Source organism: Oryctolagus cuniculus, chromosome 21 (assembly GCF_051225735.1).
Source record: "Oryctolagus cuniculus isolate XC-2025 breed Fujian yellow rabbit chromosome 21, ASM5122573v1, whole genome shotgun sequence".
In the NCBI taxonomy this organism is placed as follows: domain Eukaryota; kingdom Metazoa; phylum Chordata; class Mammalia; order Lagomorpha; family Leporidae; genus Oryctolagus; species Oryctolagus cuniculus.
The window spans coordinates 13,671,215-13,694,520 of NC_142887.1; the positions used below are offsets into that span (position 1 = coordinate 13,671,215).

The 23,306-nt window shown below is 44.5% G+C and overlaps 1 protein-coding gene across 8 annotated transcripts in view; it reads right to left on the reverse strand.

Moving 5' to 3' along the window:
* The window catches only part of HECTD4 (HECT domain E3 ubiquitin protein ligase 4), a 200,810-nt gene that overhangs the window by 105,358 nt on the left and 72,146 nt on the right, over positions 1 to 23,306 (reverse strand). For all 8 annotated transcript variants that reach the window (XR_016227112.1, XM_070066217.2, XM_070066215.2 and 5 more), the window contains exons 8-9: positions 8,174 to 8,366; positions 2,498 to 2,656 (exon numbers count right to left, since the gene is read on the reverse strand). Coding sequence is in view for 7 of the 8 variants with exons in the window: in XM_070066217.2 (XP_069922318.2) it covers positions 2,498 to 2,656; positions 8,174 to 8,366 (352 nt within the window). In the remaining variant the exon portion in view is untranslated. The remainder of the gene's footprint in view (positions 1 to 2,497; positions 2,657 to 8,173; positions 8,367 to 23,306) is intronic.

Below are 23,306 nucleotides of genomic sequence, written 5' to 3' on the forward strand. Positions count from 1 at the left end.
CTGATGGACAAGAGCTTCTTTTTTTGGGGTGTTGACTACTGCACAAGTCTGTGAACATCCTAAAAGCCACTTTAAAGGATTGCATTTTATGGTGTGTGAGTTATATTTTAATAAAGCTGTTATGGTTTATACACACACACACACACACACACTTTAGTACCCAATTTACTCTACCCCAGGGGCTAAAGAGGACATAATGGCTACATGAACTGTTAGAGAAAAAAATCCTACTAGTTTAATTCTAAAGGCAAAAAGTGAGTTTGGTGTTGTTATAAACATGCAAATTCCAAGTATACACAACTACTTTAGATGATATAAAGTATAAGTTGATTTAGGACAAATGATTCTGTTTAAACTGCTGAGGTCAAATTTATATTTGCAGGCTTTGGTGAGAATAAGAAATGTTTTTTAAAAATCTAAATGCAAAGTGAAATATTGAATGGAATTGTTGTAAGAAAAGTATTTGGGGACAGACATTATGGGGCAGCAAGTGGTGCTGCTGCTTGGGACACCCACCCCCTATCAGAGTGCCCACTCAAGTCCTATCTATTCCACACATCCAGCCCGGCTTCATGCCAACAGTTGACGATGGCCCAAGTATTTGGGTTCCTGCCACTCACACAGAGACCCAAAAGGTCTGACTGTTGAGCGCATTTGGGGAAGTGAACCAGCAGATGGAAGATACTTCTCTCAAGGCCAGAATTATGGCACAGCTCCCTGCTACTGTGCCTGGGAATGCAGCAGATCATGGCCCACGTACTTGGGCCCCTGCCAGCCACGTGGGAGACCCTGGAATGGCCATGCGGGGAGTGAACCAGCAGAGAGAGGATCTCTTTCTCTCTCTGTCTCTCCCTCTTTCTCTGTAGCTGCCTTTCAGATAATAATAATTTTAAAAAGGTATCTAGTTTCTTTGTCTCTCCCTCTCGTAATTTCATTCTGCTTATCAAAATAAATAAATACATCTTTAAAAACAGAAAAAATGATTTTAAGAGGACAGAATATAAAATATTGTGAAATGAATATAAGTGGAGGCTGGCACTGTGGCATAGTGGATAAAGCCGCCGCCTGCAGTGCTGGCATCCCATATGGGTGCCAGTTCTAGTCCCAGCTGCTCCACTTCAGATTCAGCTCTCTGCTATGGCTTGGGAAAGCAGTAGAAGATGGCTCAAATCCTTGGACCCCTACACCCGCATGGGAGACCCAGAAGAAGCTCCTGGCTCCTGGCTTTGGATCGGTGCAGCTCTGGCCATTGCAGCCAATTGGGGAGTGAACCAGTGGATGGAAGACTTTATCTCTCTCTCCCTCTCCTTCTCTCTCAGTGTAACTCTGACTTTCAAGTAAATAAATAAATCTTTAAAAAAATAAGAAATGAATAAGTACACTGATTTCAAACATTTAAATCATGGGGCTGGCACCGTGGCTCACTTGGTTAATCCTCCACCTGCGGCGCCAACATCCTATATGGGCACCGGATTCTATCCCAGTTGCTCCTCTTCCAGTCCAGCTTTCTGCTGCGGTCCGGGAAGGCAGTGGAGGATGGCCTAAGGGCTTGGGCACCTGCACCCGCATGGGAGACCACGAGAAGCACCTGGCTCCTGGCTTCGGATTGGCGTAGCTCCAGCCGTGGTGGTCATTTGGGGGGTGAACCAATGGAAGGAAGACCTTTCTTTCTCTCTGTCTCTCTCACTATCTAACTCCATCAAAAAAAAAAAAAAAAAAAAAAAGACATACTACTTGATAATGATAATAAATAGCCAAGTCGCCTTTAAAAAAAAAAAAACAAACATTTAAATCTTATGTGCTTAAACAAATTTCAAGAAAAAAATGCAAAAACATTACCATAAACATAACAAATATTTTGTTTTGTTTCATGTGTGTATTTTAGAAATATTCTAACATATTTACTGCATATACTCATCTCACAATGGTATGAGGTACCATCAGTCTTTTATTTTTTACAGTTGGGAAAACTGAGGCTCAGGGGGTTAAATGAGGTCCCCAAGGCAAGAATGCTGCAAAATGGCAACATAAAAGAAACATTTTCAATTTTATATTTCATTTCATTTAACTGTGTGCTTACTCTGAAGCCAAAATCATGTCTTTATTATAGTGTGTTCCACTCTTACACAAAAATATATGTACATTTTAAAACATTGATGGATTTTTACACATATTATTTTTGTTCCACATTTTTTGCTTAATATTTTGTATCTACATCATAAAATGAACTTCCTAAAACTTGACTGATTATTATGAATATTTTTAGTCACTTTACAGGATAGTTTTCAAAAGTATACTATTATGTCATCTATACAAATTACGCTTTTAATATCTTCTAACCTATAACTTACTATGAGAATTTTTTTGTTATCAGAGAGCTATGTTAAACAACCGTTTAACAGAGTTTAACAGAGTTAAGCTTAAAATAATTAAGAAAATCTTAAATTTCATAGTTTGATATAAATTAAGAAAAGTACCACAAATAAAATTCACTTACTTTTTAAAGATGACAAACCACTTGTTCCACCAAAAAGAGAGCGAGTGGCCGAGCTGCCTGACCCCCCTGGAGGTGGGACCAGCATCACCAAGTATGTGCCACAGGTATAGATAGGCGTCCTACGTAGCATTTTTAGAGGCAGCCCACAGCTAGTATTCGCTGGAGAAAGGAATAAAAAAAAGCTGAATAGAACTATCTGACACAGAAATTAATTTGATTACCAAAAGAGATTACCCAATGAAGGAGCCCCAAACTCAAAGATATACCCAGATTAGGAAAAGAACAAGAAATAGAAGATAAAGAAAAATAATTATCTTCTGGCTCCGTTGCCTGACTATAAGCCTCTTGTATCCAAGCTGTTCTCAATAATTAATATTCCCTCCTAAACATGCTTTGAAAAGAAGGAACTCAAACGGACTCAGCCTCAGAATAAGAGAAGACCCCGACTGCTTCTGGTTGTCCTCTCAGGAGACAGGCTCCATCAGGAGATGGATATGCCAATCAAAACTTTGTCATTTTTGATAGAAAAAATTCTTGACAGGTTTGTGATACTACATTCATTATGTTACAAACAGTATTTTCAACACAAAATCTGCCAGAAAGATCTACCTAGTAAAAGCTTTCATAATATCAATCACAAAATAATTTTATACCTGCAAGATTTATGACCCAAGGTACATTTTTCCTTATTTTTAGAGTCATATCTATAAATTATCACAAAGAAAATAATTATAATTTCTAATCAAGAGGTGTAAAAGCATTTGTTAATCTTCCTTACTTACTGGCATATCTGAAATGTGGAGTGAATTTAAGAATTTTCTGTATATTCATCTAGTGAGAACAGAAAATCAGTGTACTTTACTTAAGAATCTGCCAGGCTATAAATATAAGTTATTATTCATAGCTAGATAAGTACAGAATCTTTTTAGATGGTTTAGATTAGAAAAATGAGTAAAGTGAAACCTAATCTGTTTGGTATTTGTTTTGAATGCTTGAACTTCTAAAAAGCTTAATTTTTAGAAAAATTTTGCAAAGCCCCAGCAAATATGGTCTTCATTCAGTTTATAAGTTCAGGAGCATAAATTTTCATCAGTAAGAAATCCAAAAAGGGCAACGCTTGAAAGACAACATTTTCACGGATGTTTTTATAGACTTACTTTTATTAACATGGTAATAGGGATTAGTTTATCAAGGAATAACAACTTCTAGACAATATGAATATTCAATTAATTTTCAAAAATTTACTTTAGAACTGGTGAACTTTTAATTTAGTAATATATTATGCAAATTTATATAGAATGTGTATAAACATATAATGAGATCACATTTTGAATGCAAATACCAGTTCCTACATAATTCTAAATATCCTCTTGCCTTTAATGTCTTTTTTTAATGTTTACTTTATCCAACAAATGTTCCTTTAGCATATTCATTGTTTAGAGTAGGATTCAACTTTCTCCTAATGGAAAAAGCTTCAGCTTATCATAAAAATGTTTACTTAGGTAAAAAGAATTGTCTTCTACAAAGTATCTGTTGTAAATCAAATCATTCACTTACTGAAGTTAAAACAACTATTAACAATTTCTTCCCTTATATTTGATACAATAGAGGACTCTGGAAATAAAATATCTGTAAATCCTCATTTGGCTTAATAAGTGTTTATTTGCTAGCCTCATGATGAATTAACTACAAATGTTCTCCCTTCCTTGTATTTCAAATAGTAAAAAGAATTGAAAAATAAAACTACATTAAATTAACTAAGTGCATATTTATTCAGATACATTTTTCTATATAGGGCATGTTTTTTTTACTCTTATATTTTACTGCATTTTCATGGTTTGTTATAAATCCAGGAGGCTGTTATGCGATCTGTAAACTCTTCTAGAATAATGGTTCTTAATTTGTTTTGGGTCATACATGATTCTGAAAATCTGATGAAAGTTATGATGAATACATGTAAAACATCATTAAAAATATTGTAGGATTATGTTTTTCAATCTGTTCAAAAGCTTATCCTGGTTATGAACTTCTGCTTTCAAAGTGTAGAACTATACATATAATATGTATTTAAAAACAAAAGTATAAAATAAGAACACCTGAATTTGTCTTTAACTGTGTTTGTATAGAGAAAACCTTGATGGATAAGTAAAAACTAATGAATATAATACCTAGAGGGGGCAGAAGAGTGAATGTACCAACATGGTGGGAATAGGACTCCCTGTAATCCCGCTTTCCATTGTTTTGACTTTTAAACTCTGCCCATGTATTATGGATTAGATTGGGGTGGGTGTCTGGTGCAGAGGTTAGGGTGCCAGTTCAGACACTCACATCCCATACCCAGAATGCCTGGGTTCCAGCTCCAGCTCCATTCTCAATTCCAGTTTCCTGTTAATATGTACACTGGAAAGCAGCAGGTTATGTATGGTTCAAATAATTGGGTCCCCAACACCTACGTGGAAGACCTGAATTGAGTTTCTAGCTCCTGACTTTGACCCAGCCCAGGCCCAGCCAGTATAATCATTGGGGAGTGAACCAGTGGATGGGAGATTTCTATCTTTCTGTCTACCTCTCAAATAAATTTTAAAAATTTAGGGGCCTGGGGCTGGCGCTCTGGTGCAGCGGGTTAACGCCCTGGCCTGAGGTGCCGGCATCCCATATGGGCAGCCAGTTCAAGACCCAGCTGCTCCACTTTTGATCCAGCTCTCTGATATGGCCTGGGAAAAGCCAAGTCCTTGGGCCCCTGCACCCACGTGGGAGACCCGAAGAAGCCCCTGGCTCCTGGCTTCAGATCAGCATAGCTCCAGCCATTGCAGCCAACTGGGGAGTGAACCATCTCTCTGTCTCTGTCTCTCCTCTCTCTGTGTAACTATAACTTTCAAATAAATAAATAAATATTTCTTAAAAAAAAATGTAGGGGCCTGCGCTGTGGCATAGTGCATAAAACCCCATCTGCTGCGCTAGCTCCCCATACGGGAGCCAACTGGAGCCTGGCTGCTCCACTTCACAGCCATTTGGAGAGTGAGTCAGCAGATGGAAAATTTCTCTGTCTCTGCCTCTCTCTGTCTGTAACTCTGTCTCTTAAATAAATCAATCTTTAAAAAAATTTTAAAAAAGATTGTAATGAGTGAAAATGGTGCCAAATAGCAGATTTTCACATTCATGGAGCATGTGTTAAACATGAAATAAATTATATAACAGTAATGGTGACCAAGTCTTTTTTTTTTTTTTTTAAGATTCATTTATTTACTTGAAAGTCAGAGTTACACAAAGAGTGAAGGAGAGGCAGAGAGAGAGAGTGAAATGTCTTCCATCCGCAAGTTCACTCCCCAATTGGCCACAATGGCCGGAGCTGTGCTGATCTGATGCCAGGATCCAGGAGCTTCCTCCACGTCTCCCATGTGGGTGCAGGGGCCCAAGGACTTGGGCCATCTTCTACTGCTCTCCCAGGCCATAGCAGAGAGCTGGATTGGAAATGGAGCAGCTGGGACTAGAATTGGCGCCCATATTGGATGCTGGCACTGCAGGTGGCAGCTTTACCTGCTGTGCCACAACGCCAGCCTCAATGATCAAATCTTTAGTTAAAGACAGAACTGTTTTGAATTATTACAGAGTCTTGAGAATTTAGGTCCATAGCCCAAAACATGTTTTAGCTGGAAAAAAAAATTGACAGAGCAGGGCTGGCATTGTGCAGTGGGTTAAACCACCTGTGACATCATCCAATATGAATACCAGGTCAAATCCCAGCTGCTCCATTTCCCATCCAATTCCCTGCTAATGTGCCTGGGAAAACAGCAAAAGATGGCCCAAGTACTTGGCCCCTGTCACCCATGTGGGAGATTTGGATGGAGTTCCAGGCTTCCTAGCTGTGGACTAGCCCAGCTCTGGTCTTTGCTGCCATTGGGAAGTGAATCAACAGATGGAAGATCTCTCTTTCTCTCTCACTTCCTCTCTCTGTCTTTCAAATAAAGAAATGAATCTCGGGGCCAGAATTGTGGCCAAGCGGGTAAAACTCCCATCTGCAATGCCATTGCCTTTATTATTTGAGTCCCAGCTATTCCACTTCTACTCTAGCTCCCTGCTGATCAAGAAAGTTGGACTCCTAACCCGGAACGTAAACCCTAGTATTTCAGAATGTGATCTTATTTGAAGTTTTTACAGAGGTAACTAAGCTATTTAAAAGAATGTCATTAAGTTGGCACTAACCCAACATGACTGATATCCTTATAGAATGAGGAAATTTAAGGGCCAGTGTTGTGGCACAGTGGGCTGAGCTGCTGCCTGCAGTGCTGGCAACCCGCACGGGTGCCAGTTCAAGTCCCAGCAGCTCTCCTTCCATCCAGCTCTCTGCTAATGTGCTTGGCAAAAGCAAGGGTGGCCCAAGTGTTTGGGTCCCAATGCCCACGTGGGAAACCTGTGTGAAGCTCCTGGCTCCTGATTTCAGCCTGGCCCAGCCTTCACCATTGCAGCCATCTGGGGAGTATAATTCTGACTTTCAAATAAATAAATCATTAAAAATAAAAAAAAGAAAATCTTAAAAAAGTTGACTGGGCAGGCTTTTGGTGCAGTGGGTTAAGCCGCTGCTATGACAGCCACGTTCCATATGCCTGTCACCATGTCTGGGTTCAAGTCTCAGCTCTGCTTCTGATTCCAGCTTCCTGCTAATTGCAGCCTGGGAGGCAGCAGATGATTCCACATGGGAGACATGGATTGCGTTTCCAGGGCCTGACTTCAGTCTAGCCTACTCATATCTGCTGTGGGCATTTGAGAAGAGAATCAGAGGATGAAAGATCACTCTCCTCCTCTTTCTTTTTATTAAAAATGTATTGATTTATTTGAAAGGCAGAATGACAGAGAGAAAAGGAGAGACAGAGAGAAAGGGAGAGATCTTCCATCTGCTGAAGCCAGGAACTTTATCTAGGTTTTCTATGTGAGGGCAGGAGCCCAGGAACGTAGGGCATATTCCACTGCTTTACCAGGCATATTAGCAGGGAGATGGATCAGAAGTAGAGCAGGGAAAAAAAAAAAAAAAAAGTGGAGCGGGGCCAGCACAGTGGTATAGCAGGTAAAGCCCCCGCCTGCAGTGTTGGCATCCTATATGGGTGCCCGTTTGAGTCCCGGCTGCTCCACTTCAGATCCAGATGCCTGCTAATGCTCCTGGGAGAACAGCGGAAAATGGCTCAAGTGCTTGGGTCCCTGAACCCAGGTGGGAGACCTGGAAGAAGCTCCTGGCTCCTGGCTTCAGCCTGGCCCAGCCCCAGTCAGTGCAGCCATTTGGGAAGCAAATCAGCCTGAGGAAGACCTGTCTCTGTCTGTCTGTCTCTTTGTTACAGTGTTTTTCAAATAAATAAATCTTTTTTTTTTAAAGGTGGGGGGAGAAGTGGTGGAGCATCTGGACCTTGAACCAGTCCCATAACCCACTCTGCCACAATGCCCGGACCTCTTTCTAACATATACTCTCTCTCTCTTCCTTTCCTTCCTTTCAAATAAATAAATAAATATTAAAATAAATATTTCAAATAAAAGAAAAATGTTTAAAGGCTGGATAATGACTGGAAGATCAACTAAGGTGAACTATGCAAAGCTGAGCACTCTGTATGGTTAGAGTTTGTGCTCAACCACAAGCAGCTACTGAAAGCCAGCCAAGGAAACCGTTCTGACAAGGGCAGAGTGACATACCTGCTTGGTCCTCCTTCAGCGTGTTGGAGATGGTGGAGCCGGTCAGGGCTGCAAGTGTTGCCGATGGGGAGGCTCTGTACCGAGAAAGTCTGCTCAGAAGCATCTCGTTAATGCTTTTTGCAGACTCCCCCTCTTTTCTCATCAAGATGGTGCGCTCCTGAAGTGGGCTGGCTACAAAGACACCATTTTCAACCTACCATTTAAAGAAACAGGGGTCATGAAATACTATATTTCCATTTAGTTAGCAAATTTCTACTTGAGAATAATAGTACTGTGATATAGTTGCTTAAAAATACTAAAATATTGCATCGGAGTGTACCTCCCAGTGTAAGTTCTTTACTGAACCTATGTAGACAAAAGGAAGGCTGTGCTAAGTTTGAGAACTTTCATTATTCACGACAGCTTGGACTCTTAATGTAATGAGCCAAGTTTAATAAGTTCTATAAAAAATTGTTGATTAAAATTCCTTATAATGAACTCCACAGGCAGCATTTACTAATTACCAGTGTCTGACAGGTACACTTAAGATGAGAAGAAAACAAATCAGTCTTCGATTCACTATTAACTACAAGGTTACTGTCTTCTAAAAATATAATTAGAGGCTAAAATCCAGACTCTATATTAGCAGTAGTTATCATTAGCACCAGCTGCTCAGGTACTGGCAGGACAATTGTGGAGAAAGTCAGACATGTCTAAAAATACATGCCAACTTCAGCTGCATCTGGGCTGGCCTGCGGTAGTTCTTTCATTCACCACTTGATTATTCCCCAGCAAAGTTCCCAGAGAGGTGACTCCAAATCTTTACCAATTTTCAGCTTGGCTTTCATGGGCCACCTGATTATCTTTGTTCCCCCTACCTGGTTTTCTTTATTGCCAAAAGGTCCAGCCGCTTACCATAGGTTTGTCCCATTCATCTCTCTTCCAAACTGAGAATCTTTTTTTTTTTTTTTTTTTTTTTTTTTGACAGGCAGAGTGGACAGTGAGAGAGAGAGACAGAAAAAAAGGTCTTCCTTTGCCGTTGGTTCACCCTCCAATGGCCACCGCGGCCGGCGCGCTGCGGCTGGCGCACCGCGCTGATCCAATGGCAGGAGCCAGGAGCCAGGTGCTTTTCCTGGTCTCCCATGGGGTGCAGGGCCCAAGCACCTGGGCCATCCTCCACTGCACTCCCTGGCCACGGCAGAGGGCTGGCCTGGAAGAGGGGCAACCGGGACAGAATCTGGCACCCCGACCAGGACTAGAACCCGGTGTGCTGGCGCCGCTAGGCGGAGAATTAGCCTAGTGAGCCGCGGCGCCGGCCAAACTGAGAATTTTCTCAGATGCATTTAGCCTGCCCTCACTTCAGAGGAAGAGGACCTCACCTGGTATTACTCAAGGCTAACCCTGTACTTCTGTCTGGAATCCTGGGCTCCCCATGCCCACTCATTGTCGGTGTCCCCTCTCTACTGATTTCTTTCTCTCTGTTTTCAAATACACAGGTCTCTCAGTCTTGTTGAACGAGATCTTGGTGACCTAATAAAGTGCCATCCCTTTTCTCCACTTCTGCTCATTGTCAAATTGTCTCCATGGCCTCTGAAACTACTGTTTGCTTCCAGACCCAGGCTCCTGCGGCCAGTGAGGACAAGCAGGATGGGCCAGCAGCTATTGGAAATGGAGATAAGAGGGAAAAGGAGGCCAAAGTGCCCTCCTTCAGAAGTGAATCAAGAGCAAAGCAGGAGGCCCAACGGAAAGGCTGTATCCTCGCCAAGATGAGAAAGCAAGGCACGCAGGAGAACAGCCAGGACAGAGTTCCAGAAGTCGGCGTGTGCTCTGGGGGAGTCCTTGATGACACATTCACACATGATGAGGGAAAAGACTTCTTAGAGAATCCAAAAATGCTCTCCTTAACCTCTGCTTCTTATCCTGCCGAGGGTTTGGCCTCTGAACTCAGCACTCTCTAATGAGCAGACCTTCTCAATGGCCCACTGTAACCTAAAACCCAGATCATCGCCTTCTGCTTGACTTCCTTGTGTTGGGGGCCCTGGGAGTCCCCAGCTGGATTTAGCCCAAGTTCTTACCTCAGCATGAGAGAGGAATTCAAAGCAGAGACATAGGTAAGGCGCAAGAAAGAGAAAAGGGTTTATTTAGAGACAGATACAGCACATACTGAGAAGTGGACCCAGGCAGGCTCTCTCCATGGGGAGAGAGGGCCCCTGCCCCACTCAAGTTCAGGTGCCATTTCATGGGTAAGGCCAGTGTCCTAACGGAGGCAGGGTTTAGGTGGGGTTCAGTGCGTGCGGTGATCTCTGGGAAGGTTTCATGGTAACTCCATACGCAGCTCCGCACACATGTGGTCATCAAGGCACCTTGTACATGACGGGGGAGTGAGGTACAGAGCCTGTAGCCATGTTGGAGTGGCAAGGAAGAGGTGGGGTTTTAGTGCTGCATGGTTCTGGCAAAAAGACTGCTGAAGTCTCTCAGCTCCGCTGTTCAGTAGCTACCAGCTCCCTGCCCAGCCCATACCACTTGCAGGCTGCACCGTGGTGAGTTTTAGTCTCGACAGGGGAACACAGTGCTGGTTTCTGTTGCACTTGAGTACTTGCCTGTGGCTTAGGCGTCACTATGTTAGTAGGTGACACCAACATGGAGCCTGCCGCCTTCCTCTTTTACTTCTTGCGGGTTTCCCGTTTCCACTTGCTAAAGGAGGAGCTCACCCACGAGTAACTCCAGTCCCTGGTGTCTAAGACTACCACCTGGAATACTCTGTCCCTAGACCTTCCTATGGCTGACTCTTTTCTATCACCCAGATCTCATGTGGAATGTATCCCAATCAGAGCGGCCTTTCCTGATGACTAATCTAAAACCCCCAACCCTCAAACCAGAGCACATCACTCCGTTTTTGTTTCTGCACAGAACCTACCACTCTCTGAAAGTATTTTATTAATTAAGTCATTTACTGTTGGCCCTCCTACATCCCCTCACTCACTGAATACCAGCTCCCTGAGGGCAGGCATCCTCCTGCCTATTCACCATCACATTCCCAACACCCGGAGGGCACTCAATAAATACCTGATGCCTTGCTGAACCACCAAATTGCTGCCCTCCCCCACATCCAATGCCCACGTCCCTCTGACGGCTCCCATCCTCGCTTCTAGGATCTAGTTCACCTGTAAACCGCCCCACTTCTGCGCCATTTCTATTTGAATAGCCTCCAGCCACCTCATATTGAACACAGCCACATGTTACCACATTGTTTTACCCCATCTTCCTGCCACATTAACCGTTAGCCAGCACAGTTCTATTCATGTGATCAGCCTCCCACTGCTCTCCTGCCCCCTACCCAGCTCCCCGTGGCTTAGTCTCCACATACACAGCCAATGATTATTTGAAAAACGTAAACAAAGTCATGTCCTTCCACGTTTAAATTGTGCAGTATTTTCCCAACACAGTTATAATAAAATCTAAACTACTGCTCAGCCCCCCACAAGAAAACTGGGAGAGTGAGTCACCGTATCTGTCAGGGTGCATGGCCACGTCTCATCGTGCTAGCCGGGGGTTCCCTGTCTGTGCTTAGAAAGGCCTTATCCACCACCACATTCAAGTAGCTCCCCAGCTCCACCCCACTCATCTTCCAGCACACTATCCTGTTTCGCACCACTACTTCCACCTGCTGTCAACTTTTGGAATTGCAGTTACAGAATTCCAAGAGAAGACAAGCAGGTTGTTGTGGAATTTGTCAGAATTAAAGAAACCGCTGGGGTCAATGCTGTGGCTCAGTGGGTTAAAGCCACGCCTGCGGTGCCAGCATCCCATAAGGGCACGGATCTGAGTCCCAGCTAATCCAGTTCCCTGCTAATGCACTTGGGAAAGCAGTGGAAGATGGCCCAGGCTGGGCCTCTGCACCCATGTGGCAGACCTGGAGGAAGGTCTTGGTTCCTGGCTTCTATCTGGTTGTGGCCATTTGAGGAGTGAACCAGTGAATGGAAGATCTCCATCTCTCTCTCTCTCGCTCTCGCTCTCGCTCTCTAACTATGCCTTTCAAATAAATAAAAATAAATCTTAAAAACACATGGATATAACCTGAATCTGCTCCCCTTCCACCACCTCCACCCCACTGCTAAGAATCAAAGTGAAATACAGCTGTGGTGGGAGGTCATCTTCTGCAAAAGCAAAGAGAACCAACGAGCAGCAGAGGGCAACGGCCGAACCAACCCCTGAGCAAGCCGGGCAGTCTGCCCAGCAGGCTTTCCCATCAGCCTGCAGTTCGGGCTGCGCCTCAGCAGATAGCTGCTTTACCTATTGTGGCTCCTTTCTCCAGCTCTAGTTCCACTAACTCCATTCAACTTTCCTACAATGAATTTTACTCTCCTTCTGATTTCCCACAGTATTTTCAAAGGGACATTTGTATACAGGGATTTATCATGCAATTAAATATTGCTATTTAGGGGCCGGTGCTGTGACATAGTGGGCTAAGCTTCTGCCTGCAGTGCCGGCATCCCATTTGGGCGCCAGTTCAAGTCTAGGCTGCTCCTCTTCTGATCCAGCTCTCTGCTATGGCCTGGGAAAGCAGTAGAAGATGGCCCAAGGGGGCCGGTGCTGTGGCTCACTTGGTTAATCCTCCACCTGCAGCACTGGCATTCCATATGGGCACCGGGTTCTAGTCCCGGCTGCTCCTCCTCCAGTCCAGCTCTCTGTTGTGGCCCAGGAGGGCAGTGGAGGATGGCCCAAGTGCTTGGGCCCTACACCCGCATGGGAGACCAGGAAGAAACACCTGGCTCCTGGCTTCGGATTGGCGCAGCGCCAGCCTTAGCGGCCATTTGGGGAGTGAACCAATGGAAGGAAGACCTTTCTTTCTGTCTCTTTCTCTCACTGTCTATAACTCTACCTTTCAAATAAAAAAAGAAGAAGAAGAAGATGTCCCAAGTCCTTGGGCTGCTGTAACCTCATGGGAGACCCGGAAGAAGCTCTTGGCTTCTGGCTTCAGATCAGTTCAGCTCTGGCCATTGCGGTCATTTGGGGAGCAAAACAGCAGATGGAAAACCTCTCTCTCTCTCTCTGGCTCTACCTCTCTCTGTAACTCTGTCTTTCAAATATAAAATACATCTTTTAAAAAAAGGCTAATTGCTACAATTTGAATATTGTGAAGTAGGTGATTTTATCACCCATTTCAAAAAACAGAATTAAAAACATTTCGCCGGCGCCGCGGCTCACTAGGCTAATCCTCCGCCTTGCGGCGCCGGCACCCCGGGTTCTAGTCCCAGTCAGGGCGCCGGATTCTGTCCTGGTTGCCCCTCTTCCAGGCCAGCTCTCTGCTGTGGCCAGGGAGTGCAGTGGAGAATGGCCCAAGTGCTTGGGCCCTGCACCCCATGGGAGACCAGGAGAAGCACCTGGCTCCTGCCATTGGATCAGCGTGGTGCGCCGGCCGCGGCGGCCATTGGAGGGTGAACCAATGGCAAAGGAAGACCTTTCTCTCTGTCTCTCTCTCTCCCTGTCCACTCTGCCTGTCAAAAAAATAAATAAATAAATAAACAAAAAATAAAAAAGAGAGAGATAAAATTCCTGCCCTCTTGAAGCTAATTTTCTAGGCAGGAAGTGGAGCAGCCAGGACTTGAACCAGCACCCACATGGGATGCTGGCACTGCAGGCGGCGGCTTTACCTGCTACACCACAGTGCCGGCCCCAAGGATCTTATTTTTTATATTTTGTACAGAATAGTCAGAAAGTTCTTTCTGATAAGATAATATTTGAGCAGATACACTAACAGAGAGAACAGCCACGAGTTTGTCCAGCAATAACATTCTATCAAAAAGGCGCAGGGATGTGTCAGAGTAACAGAAGGGGTGCTGGCTGTGATGAGTGGGGCAACAAGCATGAGAGTGGCAGATGCAGAGAGCAGTGGGGGCAGAGGGGCCTAAAACACGTATGATGTAGGCCACACTTTGAAGGCAGAGTGGATGGCCCTTGCTGACTGGATGTGAAACTTGGTGGGGTTGAAGGGGAAGAGGAAGAGCCAAGAGGAATGCCAAAGGTCTCTAGTAAGCACTGGAAGGACACTGATGCCATTAATTGAAACAAGAAAGGCTTTGTGAGGCGTAGGTCTGGGATAAAACCATGTGTTTGGGTGAGGGCATATTTAGTTTGAAGTGGAGAAATCTAATATTCTGTGCACCCATATCAATACGCACCCGGGAGTCAAGGACAGGCTTTAGCTGAGAAGCCAATTTGAGCATCATGAACACATAGAGGTTATTTCAATACATAAAACAGAATGAGATTAAATAAGGAGTAAGAACAGACAGAAAAGGTTCTAGATATAAGTCCTGCATATGTGATTATTAAGAGGTAGGGAAGACAAGAGTAGGAAGAACAACCAGTGGGTACAAGTACTGTGGCTGTCCACAAGCCAAGTGAAAACAAAATTTCCGGAATGGAGGAGGGATCAATCACATTAAATGCCACTTCCTATCCAGCTTTCTGCCGATGCACACCCAGGGAGGCAGCAGATGACGATGCAAAGAGTTGGGTCCCTGCCACCCACATAGGAGACCAGGAATGAGTCCTGAGCTCCGGGCTTCAGCCTGGTCTAGCCTGGCTGTGGCTGGCACTTGGGAAGTGAACCAGCAGATAGATTTTTCTCTCTCTTTCAAATAAAATGAAAACTAGCAAATAAATAAAAATTTTAAAAAGTTTTATAGGGCAGGTGTTGTGGAACAGAGAGTTAAGCCAATGCTGTGATTCTGGAAACCCGTATGAGGGCTGGAGCGAGTCTAGGCTGCTCTACTTCCCATCCACTCCCTGCTAATGTGCCTGGGAAAGCAGCAGATGGACCACGTAATTGGGGATCTGCCACACACGCAAGTCCCTGGCTCCTGGATTTGGCCTGGCCCTGCCCCAACATTAATTTGAGGAGTGAACCAGTTGATGGTTCACTTGCTCACTGTCTTCCACTTTCTCTCCCTGTAACACTGCCTTTCAACAAAGATAAATAAGCCTTTTTAAAAAGGAGTTTTTCTACAAAGGGGAGCCAACAGACAGGGAAATGCGTTGAGATAGGTATGGGTGGAGGGCGTTGTTTTTTCGTTTTCAAGATGGGACATCCTGTAATGCATTTGTGTGCTATGATGAGTGATCCATCAAGAAAGGAAGACTGGGAGGCCCGGCACTGTGGGGCCATGGGTTAAATAGCAGCTTGCAACACCGACACCTCCTATCATAGAGCAGCTTTGAGTATGCGACTCCACCTCCAACCCACTTTCTGCTAATGAGCCTGGAAAGCAATGGAAGATGGCCTAAGTACATGGGCCCCTAACATGCGTGTGGGAGACCATATTGGAATTCCTGGCTCAGACCTAGTTGTTGCCACCAAATGAGGGGTGAACCAACAGATGGAAGATCTCAGTCTCCTTCTGTCTCTCTGTCTTTAGAGAGAGAGAAAAAAAGAAGGAACAAGAAGAAAGAAAGGAGAAAGAAAAGAAAATCTTTTAGAAAAAGAAAAGAAGGATGGGGCTGGCGATGTGGCGCAGCGGGTTGAAGTGCTGGCCTGAAGCGCCAGCATCCCATGTGGGCGCCGGTTCTAGTCGCGGCTGTTCCTATTCCAATCCAGCTCTCTGCTATGACCTGGGAAAGCAGTGGAAGACGGCCCAGGTCCTTGCGCCCCTGCACCCATGTGGGAGACCTGGAAGAATCTCCTGTCTCTTGGCTTCAGATTGGCACAGTTCCGGCCATCTGGGGAGTAAACCAGCAAATGGAAGACCTCTCTCTCCGTCTCTACTTCTCTCTGTAACTCTGTCTTTCAAATAAATAAAATAAATGTTAAAAAAAAAAAAAAAAAAGAAAGAAAACAGTGTTGATAAAAGAAAAAGGAAGGAAGGATTGCAGGAAAAACCTACCACTCACCCATCTCATTGCACAGCAGGCAGTGAGTACACACAGTGTTCTGAACCTAGCTTTTGCACTTAACAACACAACTTGCAGAGCAATCTACCTCAGTCTATGCAGGGCTGCCTCTCAGGGTTCCATTCTGTAAAAGCAGAGGGCTGCACAATGTTCCATTCTACCAAGTACCAAAGGCAGTAAGCCAGATATCTATGTTTAGTTTCCCAAGTTAGCATTTTAGAAAAGATGCTAAATTAATGGCTAGTGATAATTCAAAAACATTTTTAATGATGAAAATTTTCAAACATGGAAAAATAGACTAATATGATGAACCTCCATGTGCTCATAATCCTGTTTCAACTGCTTCCCAGAACCTAAGGTACCTGTTTAATTCAGCCTCCTCCTTTTCTGCTCAAATATTTTAAAGCATATCCAAGTCATCATCTACTTCTGAACACTTCACTAAACAATATCTAAAAATATGAATGTTTTCTTACATAACCACAATGTCGTTATCATATTTTTTAAAGATTTATTTATTTTATTTTAAATGCAGAGTTACAGAGGGCGGTTGTGGGGGAAGTGGTCTTCTATCTACTAGTTCACTCCCCAAATGGCCGCAATGGCCAGAGCTGGGCCTATCCAAAGCAGTGGAAGTGGAGCAGCTGGGACTAGAACTGGCGTCCGTATGAGATATTAGCACTGCAGGCTGTGGCTTTACCTGCTATGCCACAGTATGGCCCCCTCCTTATCAAACTTTAAAAAGTAAATTAAGACTAACTCCCTTAGTTTCAGCTAATACTCCCAGTACTTTCATATTCACACTAATTTTGCTAATTCACACTAATTTTGCTAATTGATATCACAGACTTGAGAAAAGGATTTTTACAGTTGGTATGTTTGATTGTGTTGATTTAGACTCCAAAAATGATTCAAAGGTGGTTCTTTTAATCTAGAGCAGATTCCTTTTTTTTTTTTTTTTTAAAGATTTATTTATGGGACTGGCACTGTGGTGCAGGTTAATCCTCGCCTGAGGCACTGGCATCCCATATAGGTGCCAGTTCTAGTCCCAGCTGCTCCTCTTCTGATCCAGCTCTCTGCTATGACCTGGGAAGGCAGTAGAAGATGGCCCAAGTGCTTGGACACCTGCACCCATGTGGGAGACCTGGGAAAAGCTCCTGGCTTTGGATCAGTACAGCTCCAGTCATTGCAGCCATCTGGGGTTCCACCAGATGGAAGACCTTTCTCTCTGTCTCTCCCTCTTCTGTAACTCTACCCCTCAAAAAAAATTAATAAAAGGATTTATTTATTTGAAATGCAGAGTTACAGAGAGGCAGAGGCAGAGAGAGAGAGAGAAGTCTTCCATCCACTGGTTCACTCCCCACATGGCTGCAACGTCCTGAGTTGTGCCAATGCAAACTCAGGAGCCAGGAGCTTCTTCTGGGTCTCCCACATGGGTGCAGGGGCCCAGGGACTCAAGCCGTCTTCTACTGCTTTCCCTGGATCAGAAGTGAAGCGGCCAGGACTCAAACCAGCACCCATATGGGTTGCTGGCACTACAGGTGGTGGCTTTACCCGCTATGCCACAGTGCCAGCCCCAGCCTCCCAAACTTTTTAATGGTGCTAAACTATTTCAATTGTTCCATTTCCTACAAGGCAGGTATGGGCTTTTGATTATGTTAACTCAATGTCTAGAAATATCTGGACATTATCTTCATAGATGATTAATACTTTGGTTGAACACTGACTTCTGGGTTGGAAATCAGTTTCTCTCAGAATTCTAAAAGCACCATTACATTTTTCATCTAGGAATGTTATTGAATAGCTTGGTGCTTTTTTAATTCTTCATCATTTGCATATGTGTGGTTTTTTTAATGCCTGAAAGCTGCAGAATCTGTTCTTATACCCTGGCAATCTGAAATTTCATTATGCACCATGATGTGAGCATTTTTCATTCCCACTTGTGCCAAAGTCCTTTAGTCTCAAATTTTTCTTGCAGTACTTTTTTTTCCAAAAAAAAATTTAAAAATCCTATTTTGTCTTGTTTATTTGAAGGGCAGAAAAACAGAGAGAGAGAGTGATACAGAGATAGACAGAAAGACACAGACAGAAAGATCTCGCACGTACTGGTTCTCTCCCCAAATTCCCACAACAACCATAGCTGGGCTAGGCCAAAGCCGGGAATCTGAACTCCATCTGGGTCTCCCACATGGTGGTAGGGACCCACCTACTTGCCTCCCAGTGCACATTAACGGGAAGAGCCAGCTCCCACAGGAAATGTGGGCCTCCTGAGCAGCATCTGCAATGCTGGGCCACATGCCTGCCCCTTGATTACTCCTTGACCATGTGCTCTTCTTCATTTTCTCTGTTCTCTTGCTGGAACTACTAGCAAGAATTCACATGGATTACTTCACTATGTCTTGTCTCTCCTATTTACTGTTCTTTATTTATTAGTCCTATTTTCTGGGAGATCTCTTATTGTGAACTCTTGTTAATGTTTAAATTTTGATAATCAGAGTGAACATGTGGCATAGTAAATAAGCTGCCATTTAGGATATCCACAGCCTGTATTGGAGTGTCAGGGTTCAAGTCTCAGCTCCATTCTCCATTACAGCTTTAAGCTAATGTGCACATAGCTCTCCAATCTTTTAGCTTTTGTTCTTTGCAGGTTTGCTTTGTCTGTTCTTTAGCAGTACACACTAATCAGGAATTCTTTGGACATGGCTGAGGTTTGCCTACTGGAAGACCTCATTGCTTCATAGGGAAACAAGTTTTTGCCTTAGATGAACCCCATATCAAGTATGCTGAGGTCCCGGATGGAAGACCTCTCTGTCTCTACCTCTCTCTGTAACTCTGTCTTTCAAATAAATAAATCTTAAAAAAAAAAAAAAAAAAAAGTATGCTGAGGTATCTTTTTCAAGGCCATTCATTTTCTTTTTTTTTTAAGATTTATTTATTTATGGTCGGCGCCACAACTCACAAGGCTAATCCTCTGCCTGCGGCGCCAGTACCCCAGGTTCTAGTTCCGGTTGGGGCACCGGTTCTGTCCCAGTTGCTCCTCTTCCAGTCCAGCTCTCTGCGGTGACCTGGGAGTGCAGTGGAGGATGGCCCAGGTTCTTGGGCCCTGCACCCACATGGGAGACCAGGAGGAAGCACCTGGCTCCTAGCTTCGGATCGGCACAGCGCGCTGGCTGCAACACACCTGCATAGCGGCCATTTGGGGGGTGAACCAACGGAAAAAGGAAGACTTCTCTCTGTCTTTCCCTCTCTGTCTAGCTCTGCCTGTCAAAAAAATAAAAAAGATTCATTTATTTATTTGAAAGTCAGAGTTATACAGAGAGAGAAGGAGAAGCAGAGAGAGAGAGAGAGAGAGAGAGGTCTTCCATCCACTGGTTCACTCCCCAGTTGGCCACAACAGCTGGAGCTGTGCTGATCTGAAGCCAGGAGCCAGGAGGTTCTTCTGGGTCTCCCACATGGGTGTAGGGGCCCAAGGACTTGGGCCATATTCTGCTGCTTTGCCAGGTCATAGCAGAGAGCTGGATGGGAAGTGCAGCAGCCAGGTCTTGAACTGACGCCCATATGGGATGCCGGCACTGCAGCCGGCAGCCTTATCTGCTACACCACAGTGCTGGCCCTGGCCATTAATTTTTATCAGAGGGGCCGGCGCTGTGGTGCAGCGGTTAATGTCCTGGCCTGAAGCACTGGCATCCCATATGGGCGCTGGTTCTAGTCCCAGCTGCTCCACTTCCGATCCAGCTCTCTGCTATGGCCTGGGAAAGCAGTAGAAAATGGGCCAAGTCTATGGGCCCCTGCACACATGTGAGAAACCTGGAAGAAGCTCCTGGCTCCTGGCTTCAGATCCGTGCAGTTCTGGCTCTTGTGGCCACTTGGGGAATGAAACATCTGATGGAAGACCTCTCTCTCTCTCTCTCTCTCTGCCTCTCCTCTCTCTGTGTAACTCTGACTCTCCAGTAAAAAATAAATCTTTTAAAAAAAGTTTTTTTTTATCAGAAAATAATTGTCTCCGCCGTGGCTCACTAGGTTAATCCTCCGTCTGCGGCGCCGGCACCCCGGGTTCTAGTCCTGGGTAGGGCGCCGGATTCTGTCCCGGTTACCCATCTTCCAGTCCAGCTCTCTGCTGTGGCCCAGGAAGGCAGTGGAGGATGGCCCAAGTGCTTGGATCCCTGCACCCACGTGGGAGACCAGGAAGAAGCACCTGGCCCCTGGCTTTGGATCGGCGTAGCGCCGGCCGTAGCGGCCATTAGGGGAGTGAACCAACGGAAGGAAGACCTTTCTGTCTCTCTCTCACTGTCTATAGCTCTCTCTCTTTCTGTCTCTCTCTCTCTCACTGTCTAACTCTGCCTGAGAAAGAAAGAAAAGAGAGAAAGAGAGAGAGAGAGAGAGAGAGAGAAAGAGAGAGAGAGAGAGAGAGAGAAAATAATTGTCTCATCTTTGGCATAGCAGCCCCTATTTGAATGTAAATATATGGCCAGGAAGGAACAAGGACCCTTATATAAACTTGTAGTCTACAACCTTTGTCTCATATTGGCTCCATCCCAAATCTAGTGCCTCCAATTCCTACGAGGCTCTAAGGCTGGGTGAGGGTAGATTCTCTCTCTTCCTCATGGTACCCCCTAACAGATATACTTAGACTTGGATTTCTACACAATGAAGGATGAGGAAGGGCACTACATTGGCCATCTTCTAAAGCAGGAAGACAACAAATACTGCTTAGCGGCTGGCGTTATGGCTCAGCAGGTTAAGCCCCGACTTGTGATGCAGGCCTCCTATATCGGAATGCCAGTTCAAATACCGACTGCTCCACTTCTGATCCGATCCCATGCCAATGCACCTGGGAGAGCAGCACAAGATGTCCCAGGTAATTTGGCCTCTGCTACTATGTGAGAGAACCACATGGAGTTCCTGGCTCCTGGTCTGGTCCTAGCCCAGCCCTGACTGTTGCAGCCACTGGGGAAATGAATCAGTAGATGGGAGATAACTCTCTCTCTCTTCCAAATGAATAAATAAATCTGAGAGAGAGAGAGAGAGAGAGAGAGAGAGAGAGACACACACTGAGACTACCTAGAGTTATTGAACAAGAAATAAAGGCTTAACTATAATCTACAAAGGTAAACAAAAGAACTAAAATGAAGCAAATGAATACATTTGGAGTAAGAAAAGGAAAAGGGGGAATTAGGCCAAATCCTCATCTACCTCACCAGAATAACAACAACAAACAGTATCTGAAGTTCATCCATCAAGAAACAGCAATATAAGCAATTTACTTAGCGACAGGCAGGTAACCACCCGAAGAATGAAAATCCAGAACCATTCCCAAGGCTGTGCATGAGCAGAGTGCTGGAGAGTGAGGAGGGATGGGGTGAGGACTCTGCCTGATGAGCCTGAGTGAGCCACCTGTTTAAACACCACGTACATGTACTGCGTTGATCCTGTTTTTTTCTTTAAACTTAACAAAAGCATACCCAGGGAAAGGAGGGATTGTTTGATGTTGCCATTATTCTAAATTCCTTTAAACAGCTGGTAAAACTGATTTCAAAACAAATTCTAAAACACTTTTCTGCCAATTACAAGCACAGGTTCAAATAGCACACTTTCTAGCAAACTAACCCACAGCTTCACTCTGGCAGGAACATTTTTAAAAGACAATGACTAGGAATACTGTGAGAACAGACAGAAAAGGAGGACAAAGTGCATTTATAGACTCCTGACTGGTGGCTGGTGGGAGGGATGAATGTTTCTCAGAACAACTTTTAATCCCATTAGAACTTAATAGAACAATACTTCAGTAATTTTCTCTCCAGGAATGCTATTTTTTTTTCCAGCTGGAGGTTGTGAACAATATCTTGAAAAACAAAAAAGTTTTGTTGTCAGGTAGAACTTCATTCAATGCTACAAACGTTCTGTATCTTTTCTCTCCAATACAGTAGCTGCTACACACAAGTGAAACGTGGCTAAGGCAGTCGAGCAACTCAATTTTTAACTATTTAATTTTCAGTAACTGAAATCTAAGTGGCCAGATGTGGCTGGCGGCTGCGGCACTGGACAGTCCCTTGGATAGCGCTGCCCTAGGTCACGCTGGCTCCAGGGCCCCTTTCACCCCAAGCTCTCCTCCTCAATGTTCTGGCCTCTCTGGCTCACCTCCCTCATAAAACATGCTCACTGCTGTCACACAGTCTCTGTCCTGGGGTTGCTTCCCTTCCTGGAATGTTTTTACCTCTCCTACTCTCCAGCTCTTCATCTAATTAACTACTTTTCCTTCACTACCTAAAATCATCTTATTCACTTCTTTATGGTTAAATTTCTTCCTCTTCACCACCATCCTCCTAAGCCCCTCGATCTCGGGGTCAGAATTTAAGATCCATTTGAGCAAGAACCCTGCCCACCTACCCTTTGCTGTCTTCCCACCACCCAGAAAGAACACTGGGGGCTCCCAGAGTTCTCTCCCTCAAAAGCTCCCAGTTTAGATCATGTAGACCCAGACTTGCTAATGCAATTTCATCCCACACTTCTAACAGCCTCATGAGCAGTTCTCCTGTCTCCTCATTAAATAATGTCTCCCAGCGGCTTGAGACATCGCCCATGCCAGCAGAGAGTACCTCGAAACCCCATTGTAGCAGGAAGTAGCTCTAAGGACAGATCATTGTCCCTCTACCCCTCCTGGACTTCTGGGGCTAATGTAATTCCATACAACTCCTGCTTTAAAAAAAACAAAAGGGGGGAATGTTTATAAAATGGCACAGTTTTATCTATGGTGCGCTCTAAACCCCAATACCATCCTAGGCTCTAGCTGCCCCCCACCATTGCTGGAAGCCAGGTGGCCACATGGCCCAACCACTGGTGTCAGCTTCACCCTCATCCTAATGGGATTTGCTGCTCCTACTTCCCTGCCCACCCACCGGCAAAGTTTTAAAAGGACCTGTTCCTGAACACGTGGCTCTCTTTCTTTCCATCTCCTGCTCTCTCTCTCTCTTTCTCTCCATCTCCTGATCTCTCTCTCTGTCTCTGGGTCTCTCTCTGGATCTCTCTCTTACATTCTCATTCTCTCTCTTTTCCCTCTTCAGCCCTTCCCTCCAGTCTATCAGGTTTCCCCCAATAAATCCTTTCCCTTAAAAAATTTTTAAAATTAAAATAATAATAATAATAATGTCTCCTCTCTTGTCACATCAACATTCAGAAAGCTTGGGTCTATTTATGTCATATAACTCCAAACAACTTTAGAGGCATACAAGAAGAAAATCAATCTTAAGGAAGCAGTGAACAT